The 25,579-nt window shown below is 43.9% G+C and overlaps 1 protein-coding gene across 21 annotated transcripts in view; it reads left to right on the top strand.

Annotated features, from left to right (window-relative positions):
* Positions 1–670: 670 nt before the first annotated feature.
* The window catches only part of DCUN1D4 (defective in cullin neddylation 1 domain containing 4), a 68,583-nt gene continuing 43,674 nt past the window's right edge, over positions 671–25,579 (top strand). For 5 of the 21 annotated variants that reach the window (XR_011502237.1, XM_070505898.1, XM_070505900.1 and 2 more), the window contains exons 1-3: positions 1,146–1,281; positions 21,479–21,549; positions 21,723–21,762. Coding sequence is in view for 11 of the 21 variants with exons in the window: in XM_070505898.1 (XP_070361999.1) it covers positions 1,170–1,281; positions 21,479–21,549; positions 21,723–21,762 (223 nt within the window). In the remaining 10 variants the exon portion in view is untranslated. Of the gene's footprint in view, positions 853–1,123; positions 1,334–1,930; positions 1,989–15,597; positions 15,619–21,478; positions 21,550–21,722; positions 21,763–25,579 lie in introns of those variants that run through there. The other 16 variants (XM_070505901.1, XM_014862337.3, XM_070505899.1 and 13 more) reach the window with 15 other exon arrangements.

The raw sequence follows: 25,579 nt of genomic DNA, 5'->3' as shown, positions 1-25,579 counted from the left end.
TGAAGGGACAAGAAGTGTGTTGATTCTGAAAAAGAAGTGCATTTCGAAATCAGGGAGAGGATGGACTGTTGTACAAAAAACGGGAATTTGTTCTTCACCAGAGGATTTGCTGGAAATGAAGACGCAGCAATTCTTTATCCAGTTTCCAGCTGGAGGAAACAGCTAGCAAGAGAAGTCCCAGTCCAAGTTCGGCGCCGACTGGGCTCCTGCAGAAAGCCGCTGTGAGCGGGCGAGACAAGTGGGAAACCCGGACGCGCCGCCACGGGCTGACTCCCCTACTCCGTGCAGCGGGATCCAAGCTGCCCCAACGGCGCTTCCTCTTCTCGGTTCTTCAGGGAACACTTCGCGTGCTTTGTTTCAGACGCCGACCCATCTTTCTCGGTTGGTTTGCAGCTCCACCAATCCTGCCCGCGACGGGGCGGGGCTTGAGGGTCAAGGTGGGCCAATTCCCCAGCCTCGCCTCTACACGCGCTTTCGGACCCCCGAGGATGAGTGACAGCAGCCGGGTCCAACCAGCTACTCGAGAGCGTGGCCTCCGCCAGGGGCGTTACGGGGACGAGGGGCCGGGACCAATCGCATTAGACCTCAGGGGGCGGGGCCCCTTTGCCAGCTCCAGACCGGCGCTCTCCGCACTCCTTTAGTCAAATGAGAGTCGCGGAGGGGCGGTCCCTCAACCGAGGTTCAGCCAATGGAGGAGGCGAGGTGGGCGGGCCGGGGGTGCCTGGCGGCGAGTCCTCAGCTCCCAGCCGAGGTGCGGCGAGCCGGTGGGGGGACCGCGAGGCGAGCGCGGGAGCCTGGGCGGCGAGCGGGGTGTGAGCTGCCCGAAAATGCACTCGGATGCCGCCGCTGTCAGTGAGTAACAGAGAGCGAGCGGGCCGGGGCCGGGCGGCTGCCAACACTCTCCACTGGGCTCCCGCAGTCCCCGCCCCGCGCCTCCTGTCCCAAAACGCGCCGGGAGCCCCTGCCCGGGAGCCACCCCTTCCCCTCCCGGGGCCGGGGCGGGCGGTGACGCTGCGGGCGGCGCGGGGCGGGGGCGGGCCGTGGGGGAGGGGGCCGGCCTGCCGGGGGAGGGCGGAGGTGAGGGGGGTGGGGACTGGCTCCATTTCAGTGTTGGGGGCAGGGGAGGCGGGACGTGCGATGAAGGGCCGGGACCGGAGTGTCTGGGGTGAATGGAGGTGGAGGCGGCGGCGGGCGGCTGGCTAGCGGGCAGGGCCGGGGCGGGGGGGGCGGTGGCACCGGCACGGAGGAGAGAAGCAGGGAGCGAGCGAGCGGGGCGCAGGGGTGAGGATTTCCTAGGGGCTGAGTGGTGCGGGCGGCTCGGTGAGAAAGGCGGGTGAGTGCGAGGGGAGCGCGGGGGCGGGGACAATGGGAAGAAGGGCTGGATGGCGGGGGTGGGGGGAACAATGAGGTGGGGGAATGGGGGCAGCGGCCGAGCGGGGCAGGAGGGCAGGCAAGGAGATGAGGGCTGATGTAACGGGAGAGCGAGATGGTGGTAGGGATTGGGGTGTGATGGGATAGTTGGGGAGTCCGGCGGGCGGGAGGGGCTTGGGCAGGGTGGTGGGGTAACTGGGAGCGGTGAGAGGTGGCAGACGTCGGGGTAATAGGATGGAGCAGGTGTTGGGAAGATAGGATAATTGGGAGTAAGAGGAGAGGGAGGAGGGGAGGGTTTGGGGTGACAGGATGGGGGCAGGGGTAGAGGAGGTGCGGTGCGGGTGAAGAGCTAGTTGGAGGAAGGGGAGGTTGGGAGGGGCTGGGGCAGAGGGAGAACTGTCATGTCCAGATTCGGTCAGCGCGGGGCTGGCGGGGAAGGTGTCAGACTATGTGTTTCTGGGAGGTGTGGCCCCCTCCCCGATCAAGGCAGGGTCCCTGGAGCGGGGAGCCCTGAGCTTCTGGATGCGGGGAGAGGAGTGGGCGGGGCTGAGCTGGAGAGGGGGAGGTGCCCCGAGGTTGGCGCTGGCCGCGGTTCCCCCCGAGCGGCGGGAAGCGAGGTTAGCACTGGCGCGGGCTCTGGCTGCGGGGCTGGGAGGCGGGGCAGGAGCGCGGGTTGCCGCGGCGGGAGCCGGAGGGGTCGGGCCCTGGAGGCCAGGTCGGGGGCTTTGCGCAGGGGAGGTGTCGGGGTCCCTGGCGGTCCGTGGGTTTGGCAGTCTGTGACGCAGTTGTCTAATTTCTGGTCGTCAGGTGTGGAGGCTGGTGCCTCGGGACCCGCTTCCCTGCAGGGAACACCGGGCGGGAGCCCCAGCGCAGCGCCTGGTGGGGCACGACTTCTCCCAGGCGTGCAGCAAGGGTGCTTTAGGGGTATCCTTTAGGGTCTGGCTCCAGTCGCCGGGTGTGAAGGGGAAAGGTAGTCCCGCGGATTTCTGGGACTTGTAGTCCGGGCCGCGGTTGGGTTGGGTGCACGTGGGTAACTGTGGAAACGAGTCCCAGAATGCAGCGCGGCGCTCGGAGCCTTCCTGCTCTGCTGCCTCGTGCTTTATTCCCGGCAGACTGGAGCGCGCTCTCGGGAGGCGCTCCTGCATCTTGGGATCGGAGAGGTTTAGTAGACCACCTTGTGTCAACGGGAGGGGGAGAACCAAGCCAAGTGCAGTCCTTTCACACTAGAGTTCTTGAACCCCTAATTGATTATTTCCCCCTGCATTTGGTGGCCTTATTTGTAGGGTAAATGCTTAGTCTTGAACCATCTAGCACATAGTTTGTGGGAAAAACATTCAAGAGGTCCACAATCTAAAGCAGCATTTAGAAAAGTGTATTTATTGTGGCAGCTAGTGTATGTAAACCCTAGGTTAAAAGGTTCGGTTTTATATAAATCAGGGAACGCAGTGGAGACACATGTAACCCTTGTGAAGGTAATATAAATTATGTTTGTATTTCTTGGACTGTTTGGATTGCCCAAGAGTAAGGGGACTTTTTGAAGAAAGATGGTCTTGAAATGAATTGAGTGATGGAGACAGCTTAATGACTTTTAGGTGGAAATGGTCTCATTCACCAAGCCAGTATGAAGATGTGAAGATGAGTAAAGGTGATATATGATGTCCCGTTTTCAAAGAAGCATGCAAAGCAAATGAGACTAGAGGAGCGTAAACTCAGTGGAGGACCTTTAGAGGTTTTCGTGTGTTTTTGTATTTTGTTTTTAGCTGCGGCCTATAGTTTTTTCTCTCTGCCTCTTTAATGTTAGAGACGGTCCTCTCGGTCTGTAGAGTCCCCATGTGACATCCTTTGCTGGTTCCCTTTACCATTTGTATGTGATGACTCCCAAATCTGTAAGGTAGAGGGCCATAAGACTAGCTCAGAGATGACAGATTATTTTTCTGTGATGTGTAAGGGATTATGAAACTATAGATAGCATAGTCATTAGAAGAATATTATAATGATCCTAATGGTAAAAATTTTACCAGAAAGCCCTAAGATTTGGAAACCTTGTGGTATGGTTACAAGTATACTGAATTTGCTTACCTGATTGAATGATGATTCTCTTCTTAATAGCTGAGAAATTGAGCAATGTGTGTTTTTTTCGGGAAATGATCAGTCTTCTATTTTACTTAAGCTTGTGGTGAAATATCCAGGAAACCCTTTGTGATATGTAAATATGTGCTATGAACATGTTTTTTTAAAATGTGCCTTTAATCCTGGAATTTGCTCTTGTGAAGGGTAGTGTATGAGGTTGAAAAAAAGAGTTGTAATCATCTTTAGGCTGCTGTTTTTAAGGAAAGTATTAGGCTAGTCATTTCTTTCCCTTTTTCTTTTTTCTGTTACATCCCCAAAGGACTCTTTACACATACACAGCCCCCACCCCCAGCTTCCCAAACCCTAGTTTTCTATATATCATCACCTTACACTTTCTGCTCTGGTATTTAGGTTCCTCTTTGATTTTTGGCCTCTGGGGAAGTCCTTTATTTTCTTGTGAACTTAGCTATGCATTGAAACAGATGTTTCTTACACTTTACCTAGAATTTTTTGACTCTTATATTGGGAAGGATTTTTAGGTTATCTTGGCTATAACATTGTCAGAAAAGAAAGTCTCCCTCATTTTCTCCACCTTAGAGGACTTCTGTACATTTGCTCTTTTCTTCTATTCATGCCTCCAAGAGTGACTCTTCTAACACTTGATCACATTTTTGCAAATGTTATTTATTATATCCTTTCCTGTTGTCATCATTACCTGCTCCCAGCAGCTCTTATTAGCTTATTGCTTTCTTCCTGACTACTAATACATGTTTGCATTATTTTCATCTCAGTAATAATAGTCTTGTTAACTCAGCACTGTAAAAATCAACCTGTCAGAAGCTGACCTCATGATGACCTCTGTTGTATCAGGATGCCTCTGAAAAGTAAAAATACTCAACAAATGGCTTAAGTAATAGAGCTTATGATTGTCTAGTAATAAGAAATCTAGAGATAGATGGTTCCAAGGTTGATGCAGTGTCTTAATGATGTCTTTTAAGAATCCAGACTCATCCCTTTCTTTCTCTATTCTTAGTATTTTGGCTCATCAAAAGCCTCAGGCTCATTGCCTCCTGTTTGCAATATGGTTGCTGCAGCACCAGACATCATGCCTGTGTAAGAAGGGCAGGGAAGAATGTTTCCTTACAACTCCCCCTTAACAGAGAGGAGTCTTTTCCACAAGGTCACCTTGGACACTTCCCCTTCTCTCTCATTGGGTAGAACTGATCTCATGCTAGTACTAGTTGTGAGGGAGGCTGAGAAAGTGAAAGTCTGACATTTTTTAGCTTCTCTTGTGGAATGTGGCCTTTACTAGGGTGGAAGAAGGGTAAGGAGAATGAATGCTCTGGGCTGGCAGCCTACAGGTTATCTCTCTGAACCAGCTACTTTGTTCAGCTGTCTCTGGCCTGGTCTCAATCTTTTTATCTGTTGATTTATTTTCTGCTTCATTCTAAAATAATTGGAGGTGACTACATATAGATAAAATCCTTTCAAGAGAAGCAAAATAAACTATGGATTTATAGGCTGCACATAAGTGCTTGCCATATGTTAGAAATAGGCCATATATTTGGTTCTGAGCTTCCTAGGAGCCAAAACAAAGAGGAAAACAAGACCAATTAATTTTATTCATTTGGTTAATGAAACTGCAGTTCATTTAGTAACCCAAGCTGGAAGCCTAGACATTTCTCATGCTCTCCTTCTCTGGTGGGGAGTGAGAGTCCATCTCTTCCCAGGCCTATCCTCTCTTTCCCATACCTGTTGCCATTGCCCTAGGTCTGATCCATTCTTTCTTACATTCTAATCACCAGTAATCCTTTTACCAGGCTCAGCCTCCTGTAACTTGATCTTCTCTGTCACCAGTTGAATTATCTTTGTCCTTATGATTTCCCTACCCAGAAACCTCCAGGACTCCCAGTTGCTTACTGAAATGCAGACTCCTCAGAACCAGGGGTTGAACCAGCTTCTGTAATGTGAGCTCAGTCTCTTTCCTGTGGACTGCGCCTCCTCGCCCATCGCCTTCACTGCAGCTTCCGTGGAACTTTTCTTTATTGAGTTCCCATTCCCTCTCGAGTGGACTCTCTCTCCCACCATTGAATCTCCAAAGCACTGTTCACTTCTCGTCTCAGTTTTATCTTACGTAGCGATACGTGCTTGTTTACTTATTTATCCCCTCCCCAATTTTGGATTGTTACCCCCTTGACATCTGGCACTGTGCCTTACTTAGTATCCACTTCATGGTCTGGCATGATGCCTTGCTTAGGTCCTCAAGTATATATTGAATTGGACTTAAATGGTCAACTCTTGAATATTTAGTGAATTATCTGGAAAATTTCAATTCTTCCTCCTTCTATCCAGCATGCTTTTCTGAGTTGTCTTTCATTATTTTGTCTAGATTTTTCTTCAGCAAATGCAAACTTTCCCTTATTCATTTTCTGCTTTTTTTGACAAAGTCAGCTATATGCAAACCAATTTAAATAATATTTCTTTTTAAATACATGCAGATACCAGTTTTGAAAAATGTGTATGGCATGGAGAAATTCTCAAGGAGAGAGTAAAATGCTGGCGATGTGCTGTGGGACCAGGAGTCTGTGTGAAAGTGCATGTGTCCGTTTCAGATCTGGAGTGTAACAGTCCTATGTGGAGAAGGCTTGACAGCTCTGACCTTGAGGGGCCTGGAGTATTTCTGTTTCTCTCCTCTTTTTGTTTTATGACTAGATTCTGGTCCTAAGGGTTTATTTCTTAATATTAACAATACATTGAGATCGCTGAAAAGCGTTCTTTATTTAGAAAGTAAGCTCTGTTAGTTGGAGGTGAATTTTCTGAGAATCTGACATTAACGCTGATGTCTTTTTGTAGTTGGTCAGCATGAATTAGTGTTGCTAGCTTTTCGCAGCTTGTTCTTTCTTATTCTGATATTCGGTTTAAAAGAAGTACCTCTTGAGAATTCTTGTAAGCAGAACATACATTTAAAAATATGTTTTAAGTACAAAAAGGTCTTGGAGTACGTTTTAAATAGAATCATGTACTTTAACAATCATCGCAGGACTGTTTCAGATGTAAGCATCTTTTTTCCATAGTGTCCAGTATTCTAGCAGACCGGGTATCTGCTGCTTCAGATTTGAATTCTTTTTCTTTTAAATGGAAAATGCTGTTGAGTTATTTTCAATCTAGGAAGGTAGGCTTGTAGTTTTTGAAATTAATTAATATACTGAGTAAAACACTAAGTTAGATGAAAAAGACCTTCACCCTCGCCAAACAGCATTACCTCTGGGTATGATTCTTTTTAGTTCCATCTTTGAGGATTTTTTCCTGTGAATATTTTTTTGGGAAAACCTTTTGTTCCTTGCTGGCCTGTATCAGTGGTATTCACAGAGGTGTGTCATCCATTCATGTCTGCGGTTGGTGCCATCAGTCTTCAGGGCCCTGGCTCTTCCTCTCGTTGGGGAATTGCTGCCTTAGTGGGCAGAGCTGCGCAGACACACCCACCTCAGAGTGTGAATCTGAAGCTGGGGGCCAGTGATGGGAAGAAGCTGAAAGTGCCTGGAGGCCGTTTGGAGGGGATGAACAGTAGTGGCAGCTGTTTCTAGAGGCTGTGGAGGCTGCCACACTCCCAAGGGCCAGGCTGGTTCTGGCTGTGTCTGTGCATTGTACTCTGCTGTGTGCCCTTAGGCATTGTTTTGGTGATGTAGCCAATACATTTGTTTCTCTGGATTTCTTAAGAGATTCTATGCATTTTCCAATAGCCCTTTTAAAAAAAATCACTATTCTGGGCCAGCCCTGGTAGCCTAGTAAATAAGTTGGGCATGTTCCGCTTTGGCAGCCCAGGTTTGGTTCCTGGGCGCAGACTACACCACTTGTCTCTCTGTGGCCATGCTGTGGCAGTGGCTCACATACAAAAAGAGGAAGATTGGCAACAGATGTTAGCTCGGGGCAAATCTTCCTCAGCAAAAAGCAAAAAAAAAAAAAAAAGTCACTATTCTGTTTAAATTAGCTAGTTGGTCTCTGATGCTTGCAGTTAAGAATTCTGACAGATTCGATATCCAGACCCATCACTGGTCAATGGGTGGCAGAGGCCCTTGTGGAGAAGAGCAGTGATCTGCCGTTGCACCCTGGCTGGACTCTGTTCAGAGTCCAAGTGTCCTGTGTCCTGGCCAGAGATGGACCAAAGAGCTGAAGGAGCGCACAGGCCATGTCAGTTGTGGGAGCTCCCTTTGCTGGTGGTCAGGCAGGACTCTGAGCCACCCCGCTGGATCTCACATGGGGCTCTTTACTGCTGTCTTTTCCTAATTACCTGTTTGTCCCCAAAAGAAAAAAAATCGAGAGCCGTGACGTTCAGGAGCTAGTGCTTGACTTCTTGTGTATCTTTTTGGATCTTACTTGAGGATATTAGCTATGGAAATAATATTTGTAGCTTTTTTTTGGTGGAATATTTGTTCAGCCAAAGTTCGTATCTGATAGTCCTAATTGCTTTTTAGTCAATTTTATTGAATATAATTTACATACTATAAAATTGTTCCTATTTTAAGTGTACAGTTTGATGAATTTTGATAAATATCTATACTGGTGTAACCACTACTAAAATTAAGATATAGAACATTTTTGTTACTCCAAAAAGTTCCCCTGTGCCCCCTCACTGTGCTTCTCTACCTCCCACTGTAGTTTTTGGCTTTTAATGTGTATCTTCTTTGGTTTCCTCCATGTTAGTTGATGATTTGTTGGTTTGCTGTTCATGGAGATGGTACAGTGTAAAAGGTATGATCAATCTCTCTCTCTCTCACCGAACTATTAAATCCAAAGAAAAGCTATCAGTGCTGTATAAATTATAAATCTGATAATTAGTACTTTACCACGGGGAACTGTCTAGAGTTAGATTTGTTCTCTTGAAAGGTTTTCCCCTGGATGGCTTTTCTTGCTTCTCTGTGGTCCAAAGACATACAATGCTGGGATTTGCTCCGTGGATGTGGTGATGTCTCTTATTTGTTATCTGGGACAGGTCGGGAGGCAGGAAACCATAGCAGTGAAGTGTGGTCAAAATATCTAGAGTCAAAATATCTGGGTTCAGATCCTTGCTCTGCCGTCTGTTAGCTGTGTGACCATGGGTAAGTTACTCCACTTCTGTGTGTGCTTCAGAGTCCTCATGTAGAAGAACCTCCTGCAGGGTGTGAGTTGTTCAGGCAACAGTATTTATTAAGCACCTGCTGTATACCAGTCCCTGTTCCTCATCTTTTGTGAAGTTTTCATTCTAGTATGGGGGAGGAAGCAAATAGTAAACAGGTGAATCATGTGGAATGTCAGGTGCTGATAAGTTCTGTAGAGAAAAATAAAGCAGGGAAGGGGGAGAGGGAGTGGGAGCAGAGGATGTTGTAATTTTATGGCCTGATGAGCGGTGCCACGTCCGTGCCCAGGATCTGAACCAGCAAAACCCTGGCCCCGAAAGGGAGCGTGGGGACTTAACCACTGGGCCCCGGGCCAGCCTCGGGTGTTGTAATTTTAAACAGCATAGTCAGGGAAGGCCTCACTAAGAAGGTTTTACGCTAAGACCTGAGGGAGGTGAGGAGGCAGTCAATGCAGAGGGAACACAAATGCAGAGGCTCCGAGGGGGAGCAGGCCTGTATGTGAGGAACAGCAAAGACGCTGGTGTGCCTGGAGTGGAGGTGGGGGTTGCACAGAGAGAAAGAAGTAGGCAAGAGCAGAAGTGATCCTGAGGATTAAATGAGATAGAAGACATAAAGTGTTTAGGGAAGTGTTTGCCACTTTTCTGTTTTGTTGCTAATGATTACTGTGTAATGACAGTCTCCTCATTAGGCTTTAAAAGGAGACCCTCGAGTGGAAAAGAGGTTATAAGAAAGAAAACAACCAAGTGAGGCTTTCCCTCACTCAGCCATTCAGCAAACATTTGAGGTTTTTCTTGTTGCCAGGCACTGCTGTAACAAACATGACTCAGTGGGGGGCCTTGCGTTTAAGGACTTCCTTCCAGCAGCTTTAGTGGTGGAGGCCCACAAGTAACGGATGTCCAGGCGTGCTTTGGGAACAAATGGGGAGTCATCAAAATTAGACTTCAGGGAGGGGTTAGCAATTCCCATGTGGGTTCAGCTTTTGAAATTTTATTATGTGAAGAAGAGGGTCTGAGTGTGCTTGAGGGGTGCTTTCCAGGCAGAGGGACCAGCCTGGGTGAGAAGACAGGGCTGTGGCCGTAGAATGGCAGTTTGGGAGGCCAGAGGGGAGGGGCAGGGGCAGCCACATGGGGAAGGGCTGAAGAGAGGCACCAGGGAGAGGCACCGTGAGTGGGAAGAAATGAGAAGGAAAGAGAGAAGTCTGAGAAAGTGGGGTGCAGGGAGAGAGGAGGGGCTGACACACAAACAGTGATTATTCTGGGACTGCTCCAACTGCTTTGCCTGCGGTAACTCATTTACTCCTCACAATCGCCCTCTGAAGTAGGTTATAGCTACTGTTATCATCCCCATTTTACAGATAAGGAAGCTGAGGTGCAGAAAGGTTAACTAACCTTCTCAAGGTCACACAGCTTGTGAGTGATGAATTGAGATTCTAAGTCCAGGGTCTAAGTGCCCCGCCATTGCCCGTGAAATAATCTTCAGCATTTTATTTATGCTTTTCATTTAATCCTTTTGGTAACCCTGCAGGTATATTGGAATTGCATATGTTGTCACTGGCCTATGAATGATGATGCGAGTGCCAGTTGATAGGATTATCTGCATTTTGCTTTTGGTTCCTTTCTTCTTGGAATTGGTCCCAGGGGATCGGGATCTAGAATGACTCTCTCCTTTCCCACCCCTCTTCTTACCCTCATTTCTGCCATCTTACAATGACAGTGGGCATTTAGAAACAGATTCCAACTGGGCAACTGATGGTGGCAAGGAAAAGTATTTCCATACTTTTTCTTAACTCACTAGTGACATAGTCATTTTTAGTCTTCTTAGATTTTATTTTAAATAGACATGTATATTAAATGCTTTTTTTTTTCTCCCTAAAGCCCAAGTACATAGTGGTATATCCTACATGTACGTCATTCTAGCTCTTCTATGTGGGTTGCCACCACAGCATGGCCTGATGAGCTGTGTGTAGGTCTGCACCCAGGATCTGAACCAGGGAACCCTGGCCGCTGAAGCAGAGCACGTGAACTTAACCACTCGGCCATGAGGTGGCCCCTTAAATGCTTTTTAAACACACATTTTTAATATTATTTTTTAAGTATAGGAGAGCTCAAACAACTTTGCAGAAAAACCAGAAAACATAAAACTTGCCTTTTAGTTGAGCTCCTAATGTAGTTTTTATGTAACATCTTTGAAATTGTTTTCTTGTCTTTTTCTGTAGTTGAGGGTGAGTCTTTTTCCCCTTTCTGCAGATGCCATTCCCACGGACCAAAATTAGATCAAGGATTATTTGTTCTTAATTAAACAGGAAGCTGAGGATAGTTGTACGTTCAAGTCCAGGCAACTGGCTACTGGAGTCAGTTTTAAAGACCTGACACCTTGTCATCCCTTCTGCTGTCTTTACTTTTTGATCTTCCCGGTTCAGTCTGTCCTAGTGTCTTCTTCGTTCTGATGATAATAGGCATTAGAATAATGATCCCTTATTGGTGCATCGTTGGGGCCAACTCTGTGCTCGGCGCTTAGCATCCCCATTTTACTTAATCCTCACAGTAGCCTTGTGAAAAGGGGCCTGCTACTTGGCTGTGCAGATGAGGACACTGAGGCTGGGTGAGGGTGGGTAACGGGCAGGGCCACTCAGCTGGGACGCCACAGAGCTGGGACTCTGACCCAGGGCTTTCTGATGCCAGAGCTCCACTCTTTAACCCAAATCTGGGCTCTTGTAACATTAGTGAGATTAAAGGATGATTTTACTCTGAACTGCTGAGTGGATCTGTGTTCTTCAGTGGGTAGGGTGGGGTGAAGGGAATGAATCTAGGGCCCTTTGTACCTTGTCACAGTTGGAGTGCAGCCTGCCCCGGTGTCCTGAAGTGGCTGACTCCTTTGAGATGGCACCCGCAGCCCCAGCAGTGCGGTGGATGACGGGTGCTAGGTGGCACGCTGGCTCTCTTGGGTTTCTCCTCCCAGCCTCTTTTATGCGTCCTGTGCGAGTTAGGAGGAAAAAGCCAGCAGCCATATGCTTGGATGGCTTTAACTTTGGATCTCGTGCTCGGTGAAAACGCTGAGTCACCTGCAGTGACCTGCTTCCCACCCCTTATCAGTTTTCCCTTTTCTGCCTCACCTTTTTGGCTTTTGTTCCTTGTAAATAGCAAGTATTTACAGATGGGGAGAATGATGTTAACACCTTCCTTCCTCCCTGCTACTTTGTTTCTTTTCATTTTTGCCTGGCTTCTCTGCCTTGAAAAGCCTGGCTCTGGGTCTTTTTCTCACGTGCTGATGGAGTACTGGTGAGTGCCTCGGATTCCTGTCTGCTCTGTGCTGAGGTTCTTCCAGGAGAGGCTTGGGGGCACAGGATGGGCATTGAGTCAGGGTGGAAATGGGACTCCCCTGTCTGGTTGCACATTAGGAGCATCTGGGCTGCTTGAGAAAAGCTCGACTACCCCCATTTTCATTTGATTGATCTGGATTGGTGCCCTGGCACTGGCATTTTTTCAGGCTCCTCAGGTGACTCTGATGTGCAGCCACTGGATTAGTTTTAAATAGGTTAATTTGTGAGCTGGGTTCAGTTAGGCTGTTGGGGAAGAGGGCTCAAAAGACGCAGCAGCTCTTCTATGGGCCCTGCGCTCAGCGAATAGCACAGACTGTTCCTGCTCACCGCGTCACGTCCTAGCCAGCGCTCAGGTTGTGCTTACTCGGGCGAGGCACTGTTCTAAGCACGTTGCAGCATCAACTCATTTAATCCTCACAGTATCCTTATGAGACAAGCACTGTTGTTACTCATTTTATAGAGAAAGAGATTCCTGCTTCTGACAGTGAGGGGCATGTAGTATGAAGCTGACCCACAATCCTAGCTTTTGGTTTCTCCTAGTTTTGTGGTGTAGAAAACTCATTTCAAACATTTGTGTTTTAATAATTTGGCCTTAAATGTGAATATATTTGTTTTTACAGATGAGAAATATACCTGTGCTATCTCATAAGTAAATGACTGTCAACTGGTATGCATAGGTGTAAATTGGTATTGTAGATCATTTAAAGCACTGCTGCTTTTTTTTGGTGAGGAAGATTGGCTCTGAGCTAACACCTGTAGCCAGTCTTTTTGCTTGAGGAAGGTTGTTGCTGAGCTAGTATCTGTGCCAATCTTCCTCTGTTTTGTATGTGTGATGCCACCACAGCATGGCTTGACGAGCGGTATGTAGGTCCATGCCCGGGATCTGTCCTGGTGAACCCCGGGCTGCCAAAGTGGAGTGCGTGAATTTAATGACTACACCACTGGGCCGGCCCGTAAAACACTACTTTTTATGATGTCAAAAAAAGTTCACTTCACTTTATGGTAGATTTTATATTTCAAGTCATTTTGAGATAGAATTCATTTTTAATCACTTTTTTATTTAAAATTGCATTTCCTACTTTTCTTTTAAAATCACATGTACTGTGTATGTTTGAGCTCATATGTAGATCTATACTGACTTGTGGTCCGACCTGCTCTTTACACTCTGGCTACTGTAACCTTCCAGGATACTCAGCACATCTAGTATCAGCATTTTACACGTGCTCAAGTCTCATCATCATGAACCCTAAACTGGACATTCCCTCAACCCCAGGTGCACTTCTAGTCCCCCCATCCCAGTCAGACTTCTTGGACAAGCTGCTTTAGCTTGACTCAGCCTGTTCCCTCGTCTCCTCTGTATCCTTAGCTCGCTTCATTCTGACCTCAGTCCTGGCATCTCAGTCTTGGCCAAGGTTACGAGTAACCTCCAGGATGCTAAATCTAGTGAAGACTTTTGAAGCATTCTTTCCCACGTTCGCCAGTCCCTGTCGTGTGTTAGGCTTGTGCTCTTCTAGGTGTTAGGATACGGTGGTGAACAAAGCAAAAGACGGTCCCTGTCCTCCTGGAGCTTGGGCTCTAGGAAGAGTGACAAAGGACAAAGATGTAAATATATAAAATACAATGTCAGCATCACAAAAGACCTCATGTTGTATGATTCCGTTGCTATAAAATGCCTAGAATAGGCAAATCTGTAGAGACAGAAAGTGGGTTAGTGGTTGCCTAGTGCTAAAGAGGCGAGGGGAGAAGTGGGGAGATACACCTAATGGGGTGATAAAAATACTTTAAGATTAGGCTCTGGTGATGGTTGCACAGCTCTGTGACTTTACTAAAAACCGTTGAATTGTGCACTTTAAATGGGTGTATTGTATGGTATGTGAATTATATCTCAAGAAAGCTGTTAAAGAATGTCAGAAAGTGACGAGTACTATGCAAAAGTCTAAACTGTGTGGGGATGGAGGTGCTGCTTTGGATAGGGAAGTCGGAAGAGACCTCTGACGAGGTGACATTTGAGTAGATATTTCAGTGGAGTCAACTGTCAGGCCTTGGGAACATCAGAGGTCATCAAGGCAGAAGGTATATTAAATGCAGAAGCCCTGAGGTAGGAATTCACTTGAGTATTCAAGGAAGAGTGTGGCTGGAATGGAGTGAGCAAGGATAATGGAATGAGATGACTTAGGTCAGATCATGTAGGGCCTTGTAAGGACTTGCTGAAGACTCAGATGTTTTTCTTTTATGCTGCAGTAACAAATCCAGAATCTGAGTGATTTGAAATCAAAAGTTGTGACATGCCCTCTGCAGGTTGGCAAGGGTCTCTGCTTGACGTCATTGACACGCTCACCCTCAGTCTATCTGAAACCCGTAGGAAAGAGGCCTCCTGTTTCTAGAAGGAAGGAGACAAGGCAAACCTAAAAAATGGCTCTCAACTACAGTACACTGTTGGCTTTAACAACAACACGTTTTTCTTTTTCCGTGTCACTGAATAAAGTTGGTGTTTCAGGATGGGCCGTGTAAGCCGTGGCTTAGAGAACCCCAAGTGTTCCATGCTGAATCCCACTGGAGAGGCCAGCCCTGCTCCACTGGATCCTGTTCTTGTTCTCTCCCAGAAGCATTTACGATGAACGCTGATATTGATAACCTTTAGTTTTGTCCAATTTTCTTTCACCCTTTTGGCACTAACGTGGTCATTATTCTGTACCACCCTGCCAAGAGCCTTCACTGGTTTAGTTTATCATTCTCATTGTCATCAAAAAGTGTTTATGAAGTGCATGTCTGTGCATAGTGCTGCATTAAAACTTTTGTACCTGAGAGCATTGTTCACTGACTGGCCAACTGGGGTTCAGCTAATAATGAAATACTTTTATGACTCTTTAGTGAACAGAAGAAAGAAGTGTGCTTGCAATAGACATTGTGTTATTGATGGTATCTGTTCTGCACATCTTTTTTCTTTAAAAAATTTGGTAAATTGTTTTAGATTTAGCTAGTTTTATTAACTTAAAAAATATTACTCTTAAGTTTGTGTGCTTGATTATTAACAGCTTTGGGTGGGAAATGCTGTTTTTTCCCTTTATGGAACAGGAAGATAGATCAGTTTTTGCTCTGATCAGAAATAAGCTACAATGGAGGATGGACTTTGGATTGGGAACGAGAAGATGTGACTTGTTCCCAGCTTGGCCCCAGCTAGCTGTCTGGTCCTGCTTGAGCTAATAAAACGAGGAGAATTGGACGAAAGGACCTGAAATGTTGAACTCCACTCTCTCATCTCCGGAAGGCAATCTTCGTGGTTTTTCCTTATAGCATAAGCACATAGATTTTATATAGAAGTTAGTTCTAAAGTCCATATGTAAGGTGAAAATCACCTATATTAAAAATAGCACTGGAGGGGCCGGCCCGGTGGGGCAGTGGTTAGTTCACACGTTCTGCTTCTTGGCGGCCTGAGATTTGCCGGTTTGGATCCTGGGTGTGGACTTGGCACTGCTTGGCAAAAGCCATGCTGTGGTAGGCATCCCAGGTATAAAGTAGGGGAAGATGGGCATGGATGTTAGCTCAGGGCCAGTCTTCCTCAGCAAAAAGAGGAGGATTGGCAGTAGTTAGCTCAGGGCTAATCTTCCTCAACAAAAGCACTGGAAATACGTTCAGAAGGTGCCCGTTGGAGATGGTCTTGCATAAAACCAGCACAGGCAACTCTTCCTCCCGTAGTTGGAACCGATCTCTGGCTCTGGAGCTGAGCACCAGTTGAAGCAGCTGGTATGCATTTGGGGACCCTGTTTTATGAAAAATACGTCTTTAAATACTAGACTTACACAGTGTTGTGTGAGATACACAAAATGTGATTGGCACATGGAAGCTGAGACGGACCGAGTGACTGTGGGATTCATGTTGCCCGCCTCCTGCTCATTGAGTAGAAGGGAAGGCAGTCCAGGACGTTTGAAATTTCTTTTCTTCTCTCTCTCTCTCTTTTTTTTTTTTGCCGAGTGAGTGAAGTTGAATTTGTGTGAGTTAAAAGTGAGTATTCTACGATCCTGCTGTACTAGGATTTCTCCTCTCTGCTTTTATTGCCACAGTCTAACTTAAGGCCCTAATCACTTCCCAGTTGAGTCACTTCCAGTAATCTTCATGAAGGGCCCCTCTAAATCCAGGCCACCCATTGTCTACGCCACACATTTGCCATAGAGGGATCTTTCTAAAAAACTGATGTACACACTTCCGTGGCCCCCAGAGTCACAGCAGTGCTTCTTGAACCTCTCCCAGCACTCTGCTGTGGCCGAGGGTGAGTGTGTTAGCTACTCTCAGGGTCCTGGAGCATAGTTGGGTGTGGTGAGCTTTCTTTAAAGTCTTGTACTATAACCATGTTTTTGTTTTTATGTAAAATTGTTATAGGTGAATTACCATTGAGTAAAATTGGTGCTGCCTGAATTTGCCCTGTCTGTTTGTTGCATTTGCATGCCCTTGGGTGGCTCAACTGGAAATACAAGTCCTTAGGAGATTAAATCTCAACTCTTAAACAGGGTTCACAGATCCTTCATTTTCTGACCTTTGCCTTCTGTTTGCTTCACCTCTTTTATCATGCTGCTTCTCACATTTGAAGATCTAATGGTGTGGATGCACTTGAAAAGCCTGAGTATGTCAAATTTAAGACTTATGTCTTTGTACTTGCATTCATTCATTCATTGTGGTGTTTACTGAGCACCTAATATGTGCCAGGCGTTGTTCCAGGTACTAGGGATATAGCAGTGGACAAGACCAAGTCCTGGCCTTCGTGAAACTTACATTCTAATGGGAGAGGAAGATGACAAACAAATATATAAAGAAAGGTAAAAGAAAAAGAAAGGTAAAGCAGGTGATAAAAAGTGAAGAGGAAGTTTTTGTTTGTTAGCGAGGTTCTGTAAGAAGGTGATATTGTCATGACAACCTGATGAAGTGTGAGAACAAGCCATGTTACCATGTTATTATTGGAAGGAAGAGGGCTCAACACAAAGACAACAGCATGTGCAAAGGCCCTGAGGTAGGACTGTGCTTGGAGTGTTCACAGAACAGCAGGAAGTTCAGTGTGACTTAGAAGAGTGAGTGAGGGGAAAATGAGTTGGAGATAAGATTGGATAGATGGGTAGAGGCAGAAGAGTGCAGGACCCTGAGTCTATAAGGACTTTTCTTTTGCCTTGAATGCCTTCCCCTTTCATCACTTTTGGGTGAGGTTGGAATTAATTTTAATTTGTTCACATGCTTTCTAGTTTGCTTCTCTGTTTACTAAATAATTCTCTTCCTCATTGATTTGAAAGGTCATTTTATCATATATTAGTTGTATGTGTGTTTAGACGTACATATATTCATGCATGCATACATATGTTTATCAGCTCTCTTCCATTGATTTGTCTTCTTGTACACATACCATACTGTTAAAATTCCTGTACCTTTATCTCAGGCATTGGTGGACTATAGCCCAGGGACCAAATCTGTCCCACCACCTAGTTTTCATAAATAAAGTTTTATTGGAACAAAGCTATGCTCAGTTGTTTCCGTATTACTATGGCTGCTTTTGAGTTACAATGGCAAAGTAGTTAGAACAGAGATGGGATGGCCCACAAAGCCTAAAATATTTACGATCTGGCCCTGTGCAGAGTTTACCAACCTCTGCTTGATGCTGTGTATTGATATCTGATAGGGCACGTTCTTCCTCATTCTTCTTTTTCAACAATTTCTTGGCAAGTCTGGCATGTTTGTTCTTTCGCATGAACTTTAGAATCAATCTGCCAAGCTTGCTCGACTCCCTTCCTTTTCCCCACCTCTTTTTTTGGAGGGTGGGGGATCTTGGAGGCAGAGAGAATAGGAATTTGATTGCATTTAATTTGTAGTTAGTAAAGGGAGAAGCCATCTCTTTACGATACTAGGTCTTTCCGTTCCAGGAATATACTATCTTTACATTTATGCCTTTCAGTAAACTTTTATTGTTTCTTCATTGTGTGTTGTGTGTTTGAGTTTATTCCTGTAAGTATTATTGCTTTTTGTTGCTATTGTAATTGAGATCACCTCCCAGCTATGTTTAACAAGTGACTATTTATGGTATAAAGGAAAGGTTTTGATTTTTATGTATTTAAATTGTTTTTGACCCTTTTACACAGGTAAACTTTTTTAGGACTGTTAATTTTTTAAGTTTGATTCTTTTGGTTGACAGTCATTGTCTGAACTTACCGATAATTTGTTCCTTTCCTAATGTTTGTGTCTCCGTCTATACGGTGGGATTCTGTGCCCAGGGTAATTTAGGGGAGTGGACGTGGACCCTCTCGGTGGCATTCCTTTTTTTTCTTTTATGTTATGTAGGTCACTGCAAATGGTAGTTACAAGAAAAAAACCCCAAATCAGAAAAATTTATGCCCAGTCCACATTTGTTGCTAGTTTTAAGAATACTTGGAAGATAATTTAGGCGAGCTGTTTATCGAGCAGGCTGTGCCTTTTTGCAGAGCCATTCGTGGCCTTTAATACAGGATATAGGGTTTGCATGTCATACTGAACACGCACACCCTTGTGACATGCACAGGTTTATTGCTTTTCTGTGGAGAGCCATTTGATCATAGAATGAAGTTGACTTAACCTAGCATTTATCCACTGGAATTGAAACGTGAGCAGAAGGAGACTTCTATGAATAAGTTAGTGCTTTCCTAAATACATTCTCTGTAAAGCATTGGATCTTTACCCTTAATATCCATTCCTTAAGGATGTGAAATCTGTTGTAGATTTCAAGGTCTGTTACTTGCCCTGAGCACTGAACAGATGAACCATAAATTCAATAGATGTTAACCTTTGTGGATTTATCTTTTAAGGCCATTTTTGTCTTTTCTCCCTGAATTTGTGTCTCTGCCTTAGATTCTTATTGAAACTAAAGATAAATTACTCGTGTTGCTTGTTCCTTTTGTTTTTCCTTTTTTCTTTTTGGTGAAGTGATGATGGGGTGGTGATGGTAGTAGACATTGGGTATGGAAACGGAGAACTGCTGATGTATGTGATTTGTGAAATGTACTGTGTTACTCTCATTGCCTGTAAAGTGAAGCTTCATATTTAGAACCTGGTCGTAAATGCTCCTGTGTATTGTCTCCACCGTGTTGTGATCCGTTTCAACCATCATTATGAACATCACCTGGTGGTGTATGAATGTGCAGTCTGTAGAGATGTATCAGGTGGCATGCCTCCATCAGAGAGGGAGCTCCAACTTGGGGATTTTTGATGTGGGGCTTGGCTTGGACTTCCGGAAGTTAGAGACCATTTAGATAGCTGTGGGGTATGGAAAATACTATAAGTGAATATAGTGGTAATTGATTTCTTTTATTGAGCGCTTATTATGGTCCAGGCATCGTAATGGATGTCTGCCACATCTAGGCACTGTAGTCTCCCTTTACAGATGAGGACATGAAGATTTAGGTGAAGTAACCGTTAGACCTGAGATTCAAACCAGCTGTCAGACTCCGGAGTCGGGTTGTAAAGCACAGCGGTATTTTGGCAGGAACTGTGTATGTGTAGAAGGATTTTGCGGTTTTAGTTCATTTAGATTTTCTTATGTGAATTTTGACGATTGAGTTGACATCGAGGTGGTGAAAAAAGCATAGCATGTCGGGGTTTAGAGACCTCATTGCTTGAATGATCTTTGGCAAGCCACTTTCTTCTCTCCCATGTGGCCTCAGTGAAAAGAGAATCTAGATCCTTAAGTTTTCTCAGTTTTGTTTTTGTTTTTGGCGGGGCTCAGGAGTTTAATTTTTATTTCGAGATCATAATGGATTTCAATTGAGAGTGCAAAGACAGGGGTTATGGCTTGGTGGGAGACGCATGGAAGGGCCGATGTCTGTGGGAGCTCCCCGTTGCCTCTTGCAGGTCAGGAGAGGATGGCGCTTCTGGCTTTAGAGACCTCATCCATGTTTATTAAATACAAACATGAGTAAATAAATACACACATATATACAGTCACACACCCCAAATGCTTTTTAAGCCTTTTCCATGCAGTTGCACTAATTAAGATGGAAAATAGGGTTTTGTGCCACATTCTCATCATTTACCTTAAATGTGGCTAAACCATTCAGATGCCAAACAGTTAACACTTATCTGTATTCAAGGCCCATTTGGAGCCTGAGACCCTGCTCTGGTTGTCTCTCAGCCAAAAACTCTTGTTCTTTGGACCATTCTCCTTGTCTGTGACGGTGGTGTCAGGCTGCTGGCTGCCGCTGGGTGGGCCAGAGCAGTGCATGTGTACTTGGACATGTATGGCCTGCTGCTCCTGACAGTGTCGGGGCTCTGCTGCCTGTCTGCCCTTCTGCCCTGCAGATCAGCCCAGAACTGGATTGCTGCGCGATTTAGAAAAGAAAGTACATAGTGCTTTCTAAATACTGGCAGGGAAGTCACCCTGCTTTCCAGATTCGGAACAGTAGCCCAGAGCACAGCCCCTGCACAGACAACTTGTACTGTAGCGGCTGCTCTTTGCATCTGATACATGTCCCAAATAAAATATTCCAGTGCAGGGCCGATTTTTTTTTTCTTTTTTATCAGAATGGCATAACTTGGAGAGTTACAGTGTCTTTTCAAGGTTACATTCAGACTAACCTTTATGATAGTAAAGAAAAGGAACTAATGTAAATCCTGATATTTTATTAAAATACTTCTGTTGATGCTTGTTCAAATATGAAATTATTCATAGACTTTTAACTTGTATTTGCATAGCCTAATATGTATGTAAGCATACTTAACTTTCCAAAAAACATTTGAAATTGGAGATTCGAAAGCCTAACAGTTTAAAGTTTTATGTTGTGCAGGATTCTAAGGTGGAGCAACTTAATTCATGTGGTGTGTGTGATTTAGTGTGTAAGGCTGAAATCATCAGAGGTGATGCGTGGTGCATTCTTGGATCTGGACATGTTTCTCCGGGAGTGTGACTTCTGCTCTGTGTGTCTGTTCTGTGGAACATTTTAATGTTGCAGTGCAGATGACTGTGGGCTCCATCACAGGGCTCTGGCCTTAGGCACGGAGCTTGCAGCCTAAATAGTTCTTTGATTTGTCTGTATTTGTGTAACAGGAGAGGGAGGGGCTTAGATTCCATTTTTTGCTCTCTGTTGTAGAAGAGCCAACAAAATAAATACATTGTAAGAAATGCCGAATGGTTGCCATGCTTTCCTATTATTTTCTTGCCAGAAGCTTGATATTGTACTAGTAATTCTGGGGAAGAGAAAGGGAAAGAGAAAGCGAACATGTTTCATTTGAGATCTGTCTTCTATTTATGTGACTTCTTTAATTTGTTAACATTATTGATATTTTTCTCTTAAGTTCAAGTTCATTACTGGTAGGATTTTACAACTACGGAAGTATTTTTGTTTTACCTTAACAATTCAAATGGAAATTTCATCAACTTTAACATGTGGTTGGGAATTTAACTTTATTGTTAGACTCTACTTCTAGGGGATAGGTCATTAGTTGCATCTTGTATTTTATTTAATAAATATCAAATTAATGGACATCATATTCAGTTGTATCAAAACATTTGTTTGTCTTCACTTCTGAGCCTTCTTTTTTTACATTCTTTTTGCAGTGTGGGAAATAAATAACACTGAATTTTCCCCTTTTTCTTTTAAAGACTTTCAGCTGAACTCTCATCTCTCAACACTGGCAAATATTCATAAGATCTACCACACCCTTAATAAGCTAGTAAGTCAATCTTTTAAAGACAGAAGTACCAACTATTTAAAGTAATTGTTCTAAGTGTATTTGATAAAAATTTAGATAATGGATGTTAAGATAGCTATTTATGAAACTATTGAATTTTAAAACTTGCTGTATGGTTTGTGATTCCTTGGTAATAATGAACATATTTCTTGCAGAATCTAACAGAAGACGTTGGCCAAGACGATCACCAAACAGGTATCTGTAAATGCTTACACCCTTAATTTTAAACAAGCTTTGTAATTGAAAGTTAGGAAGGAGAGATTCTAGCTGAGAATGGTCTACATTGTTGTCATCCCCTCCAATAACAAGATGTTACTTTGTCGAGGATGTTTTTCAGAGTGTTCGAGGCTGCCATGGTACAGCTGCTTCCCGGGAGGTGGTCTGTTCCGGGCCTCTGGTTGACGACAGAGCACTTCAGTCCCTTTAAAGGGGCTGGGGATTCTCCCCAGTAGTTTCAAGATATTGTTTCTCTACTGAACTGTTTTAGTTTATACTAAAAAGTTACTGCGGTAATGCAGTTTGAAAGGTATTCCATAAATGTTTGTTGAATTGAGATAAAAATGACTTGATAGCTAGGTAGGGATGTGTGTATGTTATATAGGTCCTGAGGATTTATGAATGGGAAAATTGAAAATTAGTGTAAATGATTCTCTAGCCCTGTGGTTCTCAAACTTTAGCTAGCATTATAATCACCTGGGGAGAGCTTGTTACAACAGATTACCAGGCTCCACCCCCAGGGTTTCCAATTCTGTAGGTTTGGGGTGGGGCCCCAGAGTTTGCATTTCTAACAAGCTCCCAGATGATGCTGATGCAGCTGTTCTGGAGACCACACTTTGAGAACCACTTCTCTAAACTGCTGATTCAATTATAAAGTTCAGAAACTTGGATTTGATCTATAGTTATTAAAACTTTCAAGAAAAATTATTAAAATATATTTTAAATTATTTTGAAAGTCACCATAGTGATATATGAATATATGCTTGTTGGAGAATTTTGAATAGCGCAAAAGTAAGTGGAGTAAAAAGTGACAGTGCTCCTCTGTCTCTCAGTCTAGCCGTTCTGTCTCTTCCAATACGCTGTTTAATTTTATTCTTTCAGCCATTTTTTTTTAAACTTTTTTTTTTTAAAGATTTTATTTTTTCCTTTTTCTCCCCAAAGCCCCCTGGTACATAGTTGTATATTCTTCGTTGTGGGTCCTTCTAGTTGTGGCATGTGGGATGCTGCCTCAGGGTGGCTTGACAAGCAGTGCCATGTCCACGCCCAGGATTCGAACCAACGAAATACTGGGCTGCCCGCAGTGGAGCGCGTGAACCCAACCACTTGGCCACGGGCCCAGCCCTCTTTCAGCCATTTTTATTCATGCATATGTTTTTATAGTACTGTCTTTTTATTTAGCATCAATGAGATCACACTGTACATACTATACAGCATCTTTCTTTTTTCATTTAATGGTATGTCTTGGAGGGTTTTGGGATTTAGAACCCTCCCCAGCCTCCCCTCCAAATGGGTTCAGAATGAATTGAAAATTAGACAGAATATGGAGGTTGAAGTAACAGTTTTGTTGGAAAACACAGTTTAGATGTGCAGCAAGAATGCAGAAGCTTTTCAGTGTTTCACCTGAATTAGAAGCCTCACACCCAATCACTGTCACACCTGCATAAGCACAGGCCAGACACCCGCTGTCCCCCTCTCACCCGCGACTAAGACAGTGGCACGGTCTGAGCTTCTGCTGACAGGTGGTTCTGAAAGGGAGTTTGGAATGGGCTGGGCCCCTCTGCTTGGTTCTTTCTCCCTGGGTCATGAGTTAAATCAGACACTCCTGCCAGAGGAAGGAGTGAGAGAAGTGGGCAGGGACTCTGCCAGAGTGTTCTAGAAGACGAGGCCACAGCGGCTCCCTTCACCTGACCTTTCTGTGTCAGGAAATATAGATCAACTCAAGGGCAGTCAAAAACAGATTCCTTAATGATTTTAAAAGCAATGTGTGCACATGGTTTTAAAAGAAGTGTTGAAAAGGTATGAAACAAAAAGTGGAGGTTTCTATTTCATTTTATTACCTCTAGGTCCCTCCTATCGCCCGCTAGTACTCCGCATTTGACTCTCCAGGAGTAACTTTTATATTCTTTTGTTTCCCAAATGATGATGATGGTGGTGATGGTGAAGATATTTTTTCCCCCAATACAGTATGTATACATTTGTATGTGCTTCTTGTTTTTGTCACTCAGTGTTTCTTGGAGATCTTTTCATAGTAGAACATTTATAAAGCATCTGCTTTATATTTTAACGTCTGCACAATTTTCTAATTCCTGGATATATCATAGTATGTTTCTCCAGCCTTCTATTGATATATATTTAAGTGTGTTTAACTTTTAGCTACTACCAACAATGCTGAAATAAAATTTTCAGGGCCAGTTTTGATAGGTAAGAAATAAACTACAGTTCTCTCCTATTCTGGAACAATATCTTGGCGAGCTTTGAGCATTCTTTAAACTTAAGAGTTAATGTAGTTTTGATTTTTAAAGCTGAATTTTGTATTTGTAAAGCCTTTTTAGGTCGTCTTTCCCTTAGCTGAGGTGACAAAACCTCTAAGTTCTGAATCTTGTACATTATGTGGTTAACTTTAAACTTCGGATTTAAATCAATATTGTTACTATAGTAATTTCACATCTAAATATTTAACCTGAATGTGGCAATTTAATAACTGTAAGCTATAATTAAGGAAAACGAAAGTGGAAAGTGTATTTGGCCTTATGCCTCCTCTTTCGCCCTTGGGGACAGCGGCTGTGTCTGATGTTTGGAGTGTAACATGCTGGTGCCGGGTGCCTTGGAGGTGCTAGTCAGTGTCAATTAGCATTAGTAATTTCGTAGAGTAGTCCATTTCATTACCATTTTCCAATTTGATTATAGCATCACTTGTGATTACCATACCTGACAGAGTGTACTTTAAAAATTAAACAACGTAAAGTCTATAATGTTTGGAGATCTGAGAAAGTTAATCACTGTAGTGCTGCTTCGAATCTTTTAGCCCACAGTAGTCTGAGCAGTATCTGTGACAAACTGTCTACGGAAGAGCCACAACTAAGTGCAAGGGAGGTCAGTGTCTTCTTGCTCTGTCTCCTCCAACACTTTTCTTTGATGCTCTCAATCTTCCTCCCACCAGAAAAAAAGAGAGAGACAGAGTTAACTTTGGAGAAATAGCCCAAAATACACCATACATGTAGGGAGTGAATAAAAATTGCCAAACAGAGAGGACAAAAAAATGAGCAAAGAAGAAGATGGTAGATGTTGGAAGTCAGTATTATTTGGAGGGAAAGGAAAGGAATTTTTTTTTTCTTAAATAGTAGGATAAAAATTGTACATTTAGACTCTAATAGTTTCAAGGAAGTAGTTCAATGATCTGTTCAAGAAAATGAAATAAAATATTAGTTACTGGTAAGATGTCTTAAAATGGAATCTATCAAATTACTCTATGTTGTGACATGGTTCAGTGTAAAGTGAGGTGAAATAGCTGTATAAAAAGTATTGAAGTGGCAGAATGAACTGTGTAAAATGTTATTAAGTGAAACAAGGTTATGATACAGCGAACTCAATAAAATGAAAAATTAGTGAGATTTTTGTATTGGAACATGCATTTATACTAAGTTTGGAAAAGTCAGAAAATTTCTCTAATTTTATAAACCTCTTGTTTGGGGGTGACTAGAAATTGGGCACACAATTTAATGTCTTACAGAAAATGAACCCTGAACAGGATTTTTCTAACTTGAGGCCCACAAGCGAAAAGATTTACCAAAAAAAAGAGGCAGTGGAGCGCCTGCTTAGATACTATTTATTAAGAATAACATGCTTAGTTAAATTATTATGAAAACAAGCTGGATAGACGTCAAAGGACCTTTGGTCTGATCCAGGTGAACTCAAGTTGCTCTTTAAAATTGATTTTCTGAGGCCAAATATTAGAATAAACTTGTTGAAAAATGTTGGCAGTATTTCTCGTTGTTTAGTATGGGAAGAATGGCTA

This window comes from Equus asinus, chromosome 3 (assembly GCF_041296235.1).
Source record: "Equus asinus isolate D_3611 breed Donkey chromosome 3, EquAss-T2T_v2, whole genome shotgun sequence".
NCBI classification, from domain to species: domain Eukaryota; kingdom Metazoa; phylum Chordata; class Mammalia; order Perissodactyla; family Equidae; genus Equus; species Equus asinus.
Note: the sequence above shows the minus strand (reverse complement) of the source record. Positions and strands in the feature narration are given on the sequence as shown.